The sequence below is a fragment of the Thunnus maccoyii genome, chromosome 3 (genome assembly GCF_910596095.1).
Source record: "Thunnus maccoyii chromosome 3, fThuMac1.1, whole genome shotgun sequence".
Taxonomy (NCBI): Eukaryota; Metazoa; Chordata; class Actinopteri; order Scombriformes; family Scombridae; genus Thunnus; species Thunnus maccoyii.
The window spans coordinates 28,665,320-28,676,526 of NC_056535.1; the positions used below are offsets into that span (position 1 = coordinate 28,665,320).

Sequence of the window (11,207 nt, forward strand, 5' to 3'; positions counted from 1 at the left end):
AAGTGGAACCAGAGAATTTGGGCATTTTGTCATTAAAAAAAGACTCCAAATGATTAATCAATCATCATCTATTATCAAAACAGTGGGCGATTCATTTTCTGTCAATTGACTAATAGATTGATCAATTTATTGTCGCAGTTCTAAACGGTTACACATTCAGCAGACACAGAGCTACATGATCCGCTGATATGGATTTGTGTATCTGTCCACTTGATGAATATAAGTCCAATATTTTCTCTCCTTTTAGCTCCAGTTTAGCCTCCAACTCATAACAATAATATCTGTTCTTCTTACTTCACCAGCTTTGTCTTTCTGACCGTTCCTTGTAGGATCAGTGGTGCACAGTGAGTTTATCAGAGCTTGTTTGCTGGAAACAAACAGTGAATGTGCCATAAAACCAAAGGTAGGAGCTTAAAAAAGAGGCTAAAAAGCTCCGTAGAGATTAGTGCAGCTTTAAATGATATAAATAAGACATTAAATATAAAGTAGACCAAGTATGACCACAGTATCTACAAACAACAAATAAATCTTTATTAGTCTTCACATGAATAATGTACAACAGATACCCGAGACCTGAAACAGTACGATGTACAGCAACCAGTCAGGGTTAGAAGTCAAGTTTGTTTGTTGTTTTTGATTAAATATTAATGTTTATTTGTAAAGATGTTCTCAGTTAGTTGCCAGCAGGTACTGTAGAGATGTTCGCCATCAGAATAATTATACACTGTCCAATCATAATCGAGAAATTGTTCAATTTAACACTGATTGATTTAATTTAGAGATGGTTCTCTTTAATTTTTAAGACGTGTCACACAAATTCAACAGTCTTTAGATTAAAGGTGCCCTGTGGAGTTTTTGACTACTTGTGGCGCTACAGATTAATGTTTTTATGAGCAGCTCCTTGTTTAGTTTGTTTTCATGCACACAATAAGATAAGAAGGCAGAGAAGAAGATGACAACTAGTAAAGGTGGACATGAACAATGCTTTAAAAATAGGGCTGCAACTAACAATTATTAATCTGCTCATGTTATTGATTAATCGCTTTGAAAGGTCATTAATGCTCTTTTAATGCTCTTAATTTCCTGAACTCCAAGGTGACGTCTTCTAACGTCTTGTTTTGTCCCAAAGTCAAAGATATTCAGTTTGTTCTTATATACGACAAATAAGGCATCAAATTCTCACATTTGAGCAGAAACCAGAAAATATTTGCATTTTTACTTAAATTAATGAAATGAAATTATTTATCAAATTAGTTGCCCAATTAATTTTTTGTCGATCAACTATTTGTCGCAGCTCTATTTTAAAAAATTGTCTCTACACATGCTTTGAGGAAAAAAAAACATTCCACATGTTTGTTAGACCTCAAGCACACACACACGGTGTGTTTTGGTGAGAAATAGTGAGTATAAACAGACACTTGGTTCACAAGAAAACTTCACAGGGATCCTTTAAAGCGAGCAGGAAACGGAAGCAGACGAACGAACTGTGAGATAGAATCAGCAGACACATAACGGAAATGGAAAAATTAAGTAAAAAAGCCTTTTAAACTTAATGTTGCAATACCTTTTTAAATTGTGGTGACCAATTAATTGAGTAAGGAAATATAATTAATAACTCACAAATGGAATAGTGTCTTTTTTTTATAATTATTTTACTTTATTGAAATGAAAATTGAATACTTTTCTAATACTTTTTCCAAAAAGGATTATTATATTGATTGATTATAATTAAATACTGTCCAAATGTATAATTATTCCGGTGGCACATCGTTAGCACCGACTCACATTTATCAGGCTGCTGATTCTCCAGCAGGGGGAGCTATGATCAGTGTGACACCTGCCAACCAGAACAAACAAGGGAGGGGGAGTTACAGTATACTGACGAACTAAAACCTGAAAAAAAGGAGTTTGATGCAGCGAAGTTATAGTAGACTGGTGACTGAAGTCAGAAAAAATACTAAATTGTCCTGTGTGCTTATTTCTACCGTATGTTCTGTGTTTCTTCACAAGCATGTCAAGAAGAGCGTGTGTAATTTATAACTTTGTAAAAACATTGAAGAGTTAAAAATCAACAGCAAGTGTAAATGATACAAAGTGCAGCCCTGAAGAGGACAAAGTCAGGCTGATGCAGTTTGAGGGGAAAAAGTGCAAAGCGCCATATTTTGGTTTAAGGGATCAGTTCACAACAATGTTTTATAGAAAAAAAAAACTCTTCCCTCTAATGGTATCTGTGGAGATATCTGTCTTAGCCTCCACCGTACTGGGATGGAGGCAGAATTCTCAGAGACTGATATCTCCAAACCTGGACAAATAAAACCCAAACTGACTGGAGAGACACCACAACAGGGAAGAGAGAGAGAGAGAATATGTTTGGCTGAACTGACCCTTTAAAAGCCACCACACCACCTTTAAGAAACTCTATAAAAAGCCTTTAAAACACGATTAGAAAGTGTAAATTGGTGTAAAAGCACTTCATTTAGGACGCTCTGCTGCCGGTCATGTCCCTCCCGCCAGCAGTGGAGAGGACTCGCAGGCTTCAGGTTTGAGGCGATGTGACGGTGCGACGCCACCGAGTGACCAGTCATACAGGTGGCTGCTGTGCAAATCTGCTTCTGCCCGCAGAGTAATTTTCTTCAAATGAAAAAAAAACCATAAAAAGTTAGGAAATGTTCAGTTAGACGACCCAGATCTTTAATAAGAATGTGTGAAGTACGGAGCTGGAGTCAGGTCATGACCTAGCGTAGCATTAAGACTGGAAGCAGCGGGAAACAGTTAGCTTGGTTCTGTCCAAAGCTAACTAATAAACACGTTGTATCTCGTTTGTTTAAGCTGCACACAAAAAGAAATGTAAAAAATGGCACCTTGTGGTCTTTGGAGTAGCTACGTGCTGGAACTATGTTTTGACGAAAAACGGCTGAACCCAGTGACTTCCTGGAGGCTTATGGTCACCGTGAGGTTGCCAGGCAACCAACACAAAATCCAGGAAGTCACAAGAAACAATCCGGTGCATAACTTCATTGATGTATTATAGGAACTCCATGCTGGAGTTAAAGATGGCGCCCATCCACTCAAATGAAAATTGCTCCTCTGGTGCAAAAGCCAAAAATGCGTTAGTGTTTCTGGCCCCAGTCGGCCCGTAGACTTTACGTTGGGATGACGTCACGCACTTTAGAGATGCTTTTCTACATGCTGGGAAAGTTTCATGAGTATAAAAACTTCATGGATTAAATTTTTCGAGTCAGACTGTAAGTTTCGAGGTGTCCCGTCAACAGTTTTACAGATGTCCTATAAAGAAAATGCTTTTTGGGCTTTTTTTTGGTTGCAGTACTGCGTTCGGCCACTAGGACAAATTGGCAAAAAGGCTGAGTGGTTGCACTGTATCAGTTCTCTTAATAAATCCACACATAACTCCACATGAAAACAACTTGACATTTTGGTTTTTGCTTGGATTAAACAAACCAGATATAATTATTAATTAATGAGCGTTAGAGGTGCTGGCACTGTCGAATTTTTTATCTTTGGACAGAGCGAGGCTAGCTGCTTCCAGACTTTCTGCTGAGCTGAGCAAACCGGCTGCTTACTGTAGCTTCGAAATTTAAGTCAAATTTACAGGCGATACAAGAGGATTTTCTTAATAAATAAACATTTCTTTGTAAGAGTGAATTCGGAACATTTTATATGCAGTGTTCATATCCGAGGGCCTTGTTTCCTTGTCATTTATCTGGTTGTTTACAGTAAATCTGACTAGAATATGAAACAAAATGAACCGGATCTCCAGCAGCAGCTGTGTAGGTGAAAAGATGAGATACCTGAAAATCTCTGATGTAGGTGAGGAAGAAGCTGATGAAGGAGAAGGCCAGAGACCATTCAGACACGGTGCTGATGATGTGAGCAGTGTAGCCCTGAAACAACACAAACATAAAAACCTAAATGTTGACGAACAGTGATGCTGCAGGGTTGTTTATCTGACCTCAGTACTGTTTTTTTGTTACTAACTGAAATGTGTCCAAAACACCAAAGTATCAAAAACTGTCAAGTACTGAAAGCGGACATCAAATGTCAGATTCATAATCTTTTTGTCTTATTCTTAAGTCGTATTTTCCTCTGTTTAGACAACATTTAACATCTGAGAATTTAGAAAAACATGCGCATTAATGCACAAAACAATATTTCTCAAAGTAAGGTATCATTTTAGTATCAGTACTAAGGATTATCAATTAATCTGTAAATTTTTTCAATTCATCGATCATTTAAAAAGCTGAAACCAGAGAATTTAGTATTTTTTTCTTTAAAAAATGACTCAAAACAATTAATCAAAATAGTTAGGTGATTAATTTTCTCTTGATCAACTAATGGCTTAATTAACCAATCGTTGCAGCTCTAATCAGTGATAAAACTCAGGTATCATATCTGAAATAATATCAAAAATATGAAACCCTTCTCTTACACTACAAAGACCTCAGACAAACAAACAAACACACACACACAGGACTACCGACCGTCTCTCCAGGAGTCCAGTGCAGTTTGTGAGGTACATCGACTCCTCGCAGACTGGTGTACATGATGACTGATGATACGAACACTGACAGGACGCCGTTAAGGATCACAGCTTGTTTTCAGAGGCACCGCAGCATTAATAAAGCAGTTTAGATGAGCACTGCGACGACTGTGTTTAAGAATATCCTGCTGCATTTGTCATGTAAACTGTAGATTGTTTAACTACGTTTCCCAGCAGCACTATAGTTATTTTCAAAATCATATGACATTGTGAGCACTACGTAATCGGCCAGTGCCACCAAACTCTACGCGGCGTTTTATTGCTCTGCATCCAGTGGTCAGTTCTCCACCAGGTTCTTAAGCGTCACCGCTCTGTCTTTGGATTCAGGAGAGAACCAAGCAGCACAAGGCAGAACCTCCTAGAACCTTAAAAGTTCAGGTTATTGGAAGCTCCAGGTTAGGGGTCGTTCATTTCCCATAGAGGAAGAGACAAGAGTTTAACAGACTCCAGAAATGACTCTTTACACACAACATAAGAAAGTGACAATAAATGACGAGGACACCTGGGAACAGTCTGCGAACTTGCCTACAGTCACTGAAAATTCACATTTCAACAAGCCTTCAGGACTCGTTTGACTTAGAAAGAGAAATAAATATTTCCTCATTAATAATTATGACCTCACAGCTCCACTGTTATAGCCATTTTTTAGTTTAAAATAAATATGATCGTGTAGGCTTATGAATTATTGTATGTATATGAGTTGGAATGCTATATTAGTTTTGGATATAATTTGATACAGCTATCTTTGATTGCCTGTGGCCGAGAGGCATGCGTTGTTGTTTGGGCAAGTGACTGAACAGCAGTCATATACTCACCTGGTCATGGCAGCGAGAGAGTCAGTCTGGTAGTGTCGGACGGGTTGAGGCTGTGGTTCAATGCCAATTTTGACCACTTTATAGCAATTCAATACAACTTTTAGTTACTTTTTCAATATCTTTTGAGTTTAATAGGAATTATGGAGCTGTTATTATTTACGTTTGTAACCACTTTTTTGCTGAAATAAATTATTCAAAGTTTTGACAAGTTTGGAGCACGTCTTGAAAACCACCACGAGCTCAAACTGTTACCTGTTCAAGGCATCGCTACCCTCAGATGCCGGGACATCCGCTCTTACTGACTGTAGTGTAAATCAATAATTTGCTGTCACTGTAGGATTAAAGGATACTGCTGATGATGCTGCTCAGGGTCCAGACTCCAATGCCGAGGCGGATCAGGTAGATGGTCTTGCTGTGGACTTGAGGCTGCATGTAGAGTGAGAGCAGCGTCTGAGCCAGGATGTAGAGAGCCCCGACCCCGAAGGTCAGTATCGCCCCAACCAGGTGCATGGAGAACAGCGTGGTCTTCTGCGCTGACACACACACACACACACACACAGCTTCACTGCTGAGACGTTCAGACACTATACAGATGTGAACTGATCCAGGACCAGCAGAACTCACTTGGAAGTTGGCGACCACGCACATCCCGAAGGAGCTGATCCAGCCCAGCGCCAGCCCGAAGCGGTTCAGTCTGTGGAGTTTGACCTCGTTCTCACCTACCAGAGCCTCCACCTGTTTGTAACGCACGTACACCGTGGCCATACCTGCAACCACACACACACACACACTAATCTAAGTCCCATAACCAGATATCAGCACCATATATATAAATATATAAATATATATATATATATGGAAAAATAAATCACTCAAATTCAGTTAATAAGACACATTTTAAGACAGAATATTTAACAGCTGTACAATTAACAATTATCAAAGATATTATCTTAAATAACTTGTAAAACTATACATATATAAAACTTGAATTTAGAAAAAAATAAGGTGAAATAAAATAAAAATTAGAGCTTCAATCAACAATTATTGTCCCTATGAATGAATCTCCCATTGTTTCCTTGATGAATTAATTACTCTTTTTGACTATAAATGTCAGAAAATAATGAAAAATGTCGATTTGCTATTCCCTACAGTTCATGGTGATGTCTTCAAATAGTTCAAATAGTTTTTGTCCAATCAACAGTACAAAACTGGTACCACAAAGGTTAAACTGTATGATGTCATTTCATTTTTTAAAAGTATAAATTATCAATAAATAAATAATGTTGCTAAAATAATGTAATCATTTAGTTCTAATTTATTGTTATTGATCTAATGATGATGCATTACACTATTTACATTCTACTGTATATCTACTGCTGTATTTACTTTCTGCACAATTTTTATTCAACAAATATATTGTTTTATTTTATTTACCAAAATGTTATAATTATGTCCTTGGGTTTTACTTTTTAATTCTTTTTAACTGTTGGGAAATATTGAAGTCCAAGCATTTAAATACCAGCAATGACTGTCATGCTTGTAATTGTTGAACATTTGACAAATTAAGACCTTGAACATAAAATTAAAATAAAAGAAGCAATGAAAGTGTTTCACTGTGTGTGTGTGTGTGTGTGTGTGTGTGTGTGTGTGTGTGTGTGTGTGTGTGTGTGTGTGTGTGTGTGTGTTTTACCCAAAAATGCCGACACATCCAGCATGATGCCAAACACACACCTCTCTGGCGCCATCGTTCCTGTGTCGCTGCAACACACAATAAAGTTAATTAAATAGAAGTTTGGCTTATTCTGCTTAAAAGGGAAAAAAAACTGTTTAAAATAAAGATTAAAAAGCGTCATTCTGGTGTGAATACTTGTGACACTTGTGAACCACAATCCAGCACCAGTGGCCAAGATTTCGAATGACACCCAACTCTGGTCAGAGGCAGGGTCTACCACTCCTGTGCAAAATTGTAAGAGGCCACCAGTTTTACAGAGACACATACAAACTGGTGGCTCTGGAGATAACCCTGATGATGTCATAGTGATGTCATCAGGTCAGGGTTATCTCCATTTGGGCTCGGAGACTACACATTTATAACAGAAAGCCTGTGTTACAAACTGGAGGTGTGGAGTTTAAAGAAATGGGAGGGTCTAATAAAAGATACTATCCTGTTGCATTATGGGAAATGTAGGATCCAGTGTTTTGGGAGTTTGATCAGCACTAGGGAATAAAAATCAGACTGTTTTAATCACCAACAGCTTTATGGAAGTGACATACTATGCCACCATTTTAATTAAGTGTGAGTTTTCCTATGCAGAACCCTAGAAAAATCATTTTTTAAATTAATTTTTAATTCAATTTATAGGTGCGCAGACCAAACACATTGTACATTGTGAGAAGGAAGGAGTGTAACAGAGGTGACAGACGCTCAGACCTCAGAGGAAACTGTGTGTGTGTGTGTGTGTTCAGACTCAGACCTGATGTAAGGCACAAGAGGATCCACATGTTTCAGTATCACCGCTGTGACGTAGGCGAAGATGAAGGATGCTGCAGTCCAGATGACCAGAGCGGCGGGCAAGAAGCTCATACCCTGCTGGAACCACCACATGGTCTCCTTACTGTGTGTGTGTGTGTGCTGCTGGTGGTTAACGCTGTCCTGTAAACGACACAATGAGTCATACACACAATTGCTGTTTCATCATCTTCTCCATCACATGACATAAAGACCACAAAATGAACAATGACATGACAAAAGTTGCCATTTTTGATTGCTGACGCAGAGAACGTCAGTTATTGAGTATCAGTTCATCGCCGTAAATAATTTAACCGATTAAAAATATATTAACCGAAACCGAGAAGATGAGGAAGTGAGATGTTAAAGGGTCAGAAACAGAACTGTGGTTTTGCTGTAGCAGCAGGTGGTGTCATGAGGTGGAGCTTGATGCTCTGTTTTATAAGATGGAGTCACAACTAACACACACAAAATACACAAACACCTCTAAGAGCTAATCAACAATTATTTCGATAATTAAATAATTTTTTTAATCATTACTGAAGCAAAAATGCCAAAACATCCTCTTGATTCCAGCTTCTCAAACGTGACAAATTGCTGTTTTTCTTTGTCATATATGACGATGAATTGAATATCTGAACATTAGCATCAAATAATCAGTCAATCATTCCATTAAAATAAATCCATTAACATAAAAATATAGTTTCATTTCCAAAGTGCCTATTGAGGTAGATTATGTCCATCTTTTGCTGCCTTTAAAACCAGGAACAACACTTATGCCATGTCATGATATTACAATATCTAAAATCCAAGATGACATCTAGTCTCATATAACAATAACAATATACAGATATCGATATAATATCGGTATATTGCCCGGCCCTATCTAACTGTTGTATTTGTTTGATTTATTAGTGTTTATTGCTGTTTATGCTGCTCTCTTGACCAGGTCACTCTCAGTAAAAAGAGATTTTATTGTCAATGAGACTTTGGTCTTGTTAAACAAAGGATTAAAGGTGTCATTGTGTATAAAGTGTCTTTTTGGGGAAGTGAAACAGAAAGTCAGTCTAACATTAACTTCCTGGTTATCCTCCAATAGACAACCCACCAAACTCCATCAGCAAAATCTGACACTTTAACACCTTTTCATGAAGAAACATGTCGAGCAAGACCCTGTTTCACTAATCAGGAGAATATCAGACATAAAACTGTGCCTTTAACGGCTAATATATAAATACAGACGTATACTCATAGACCAAATATACAGTAACACTAAGCCAATTAGTTTACAAAATCGGATCAATATATTTATTTTAAAATTCACTAATCTTATAGCTAATAGATAACTATATTTTATAACTTCTATTTCAACAGTTGGATCTGTTGGATCAAACAGCTGCAGACGGAGGAAGGAGTCTGTTTTTAACCAAACATAATGACACTCACGTTATTCGAGTCCTCAAGCGACCATAATCTTCCTGCGGTTTCAAAAGTCCTCGAAGCACTTCTTTCACAACCACGACCTGGTGTCCAGACCTCCGTTAAAAGTTAGTAATCCTCTGTTTACAGCAGAGTTCATGAGCCACACTTCCATCTAAAAAAATGAGGTTTAAAAGCTGCTGCAGCGTCGATGGACTTCAGTATCGGATGAAGTACGCATGCGCCGGTCATGTGAGTATAATGGCACGGGAGTAGTTGCCCTGATTTTTGCCTCGCAGGCGAAGCTGCAGGAACAGCGCCGCCTTAGCGATAGTGGCCTCAGTCGAAACTGCAAGTGATACTGTATATTGATCACTGCACAATCCCTCCAGAATTTCACGTTAGGTTTTTTTTTTGTTTGTTTTTTTGGGTGATTATTGCAGAAAAAAATGCTAGATTTTGCAGTCTTTTTTTTTTTTTTTTTTTTTTAAAGTAATTGCAATACAATTTGCAATGTTTTATGTGCTCTTTTTGTGGTAAAATTGCAAGAATTTGGAAAAATTGCAAGCAAAGGAAAATAATGCAATTTGCTTTTTGAACTATTACCAATGACCAAGTCAAATGTAATCACTTTCTTTGATAAAAAGTATTCTGCATATCACATGACTACATTTCAGTGTAATTTATTTTCTGAACATGAAAACCATGGGCTCAGAGTTATGTAAAACAGAAAATACTGTAGTTCCATTTATAAGCCGTTATTGAATAATCTTTCCCCTCAACACTAACACCACATAATCAATGATCAGTCAATCATGCCATTAAAACAAATGCAATAACATAAAAATATAGTTTAATTTTTAAAGTGCCCATTTTTATGTTTGAGGTAGATTATGTCCATCTTTGCTGTCTGACATATCAACTTGTATTCTTCTGACTAATTCTGACATTTCACGTGGAAAGGTTGCAGTAATTTTGCCAAATTGCAAGCTCTTGCAAATATTGTGGAGATTTCCAGTATCTACGTTAATTATTGCAATCACAAAATCGCAATTTCCTGGAAGGACTGATTGCAGAGTATACAGCAGAGGCCACATTTAAGATACAACTTCTCATAATTAAACTGACTCAGACAGGCTTTCATAATAATCAATATTTTGCAAAAAACTATAAAGTGTGTGATTATGAATAATAAAGTAGAAACTATCACACAACAGTGTTCTCTAATTAATTATACGGCTGTAATGAGGTATTATCAATTCTCAGAACACAAAGGACAAAACAATCATTAACCTTGTTTTATTCAAATCATGCTTTCTTAGTGTAACCTCCTTCACTGACCAAAATTTTCACTAAACCTCTCTGCAATTTTTATCAATTTTTCTGACTTAATTTGTCTTTTACACTCATGTTTGTTGATGTCTGCCCTCAATTGTCTTGCTTTGTTTTTTTTTTTTTATTTATACCATGTTTGAAGCCAGATAATTTTCCTATATGAGCTGCCTCTTCTGTATCTTTAGTTGTTCTGTTTTTTAATTGTTGAAATTGGAGAAACTGAAGAAAACAGTTGCATCAGCTGTTGCAGCTTTATGGGAAACTTTATGAAAACTTCTTATATTTTGTGTATTGGGATTATGTATTATGGAGTTGGGACATGTGCTTCAATCTCATCTTGTTCACACCAGACGAAAACATACCATCCTTTGGAACTTGAGGAGTTCGGTCATAAAAGTTGTTTTCAGTGGCATCATCAGTAGTTTTCCATAGACGACACTAAGCCGCAGGACTTGGATCTGTCTGATGGTTTCCAGTAAAAGACAAGTAGAAACCTGGTTCCAGGTGGGAGTATGAAATTTATTTGCATTGGTAAGTGAAGGAGAGATTGTCAGGTGATCTTGTTTACCAT

The 11,207-nt window shown here is 37.3% G+C and overlaps 1 protein-coding gene across 2 annotated transcripts; it reads right to left on the reverse strand.

Annotated features, from left to right (window-relative positions):
• Positions 1 to 508: 508 nt before the first annotated feature.
• Positions 509 to 9,542, reverse strand: dram2b (DNA-damage regulated autophagy modulator 2b). 2 transcript variants are annotated; one of them, XM_042407734.1, is made up of 9 exons: positions 9,329 to 9,542; positions 7,848 to 8,026; positions 7,064 to 7,131; positions 5,998 to 6,140; positions 5,724 to 5,901; positions 4,500 to 4,582; positions 3,810 to 3,902; positions 2,472 to 2,631; positions 509 to 1,837 (listed from the first exon to the last, which is right to left on the reverse strand). In XM_042407734.1, exons 2-8 carry the CDS (start codon positions 7,976 to 7,978, stop codon positions 2,497 to 2,499), a joined length of 831 nt encoding a protein of 276 aa, XP_042263668.1. In that variant the 5' UTR covers positions 7,979 to 8,026; positions 9,329 to 9,542; the 3' UTR covers positions 509 to 1,837; positions 2,472 to 2,496. The 2 variants fall into 2 exon arrangements, with proteins under 2 accessions (XP_042263668.1, XP_042263667.1); XM_042407733.1 differs by having other exon boundaries at positions 509 to 2,631.
• Positions 9,543 to 11,207: the final 1,665 nt, after the last annotated feature.

Coding starts and splice junctions, on each gene's coding strand:
- dram2b (XM_042407734.1), bottom strand. CDS start 7,978: ATGTGGTGGTTCCAGCAGGGTATGAGCTTCTTGCCCGCCGCTCTGGTC. Junction 7,132..7,847: donor CCTCTTGTGCCTTACATCAG/GTCTGAGTCTGA, acceptor TGTGTGTTGCAG/CGACACAGGAACGATGGCGC. Junction 6,141..7,063: donor GGATGTGTCGGCATTTTTGG/GTAAAACACACA, acceptor GTGTGGTTGCAG/GTATGGCCACGGTGTACGTG.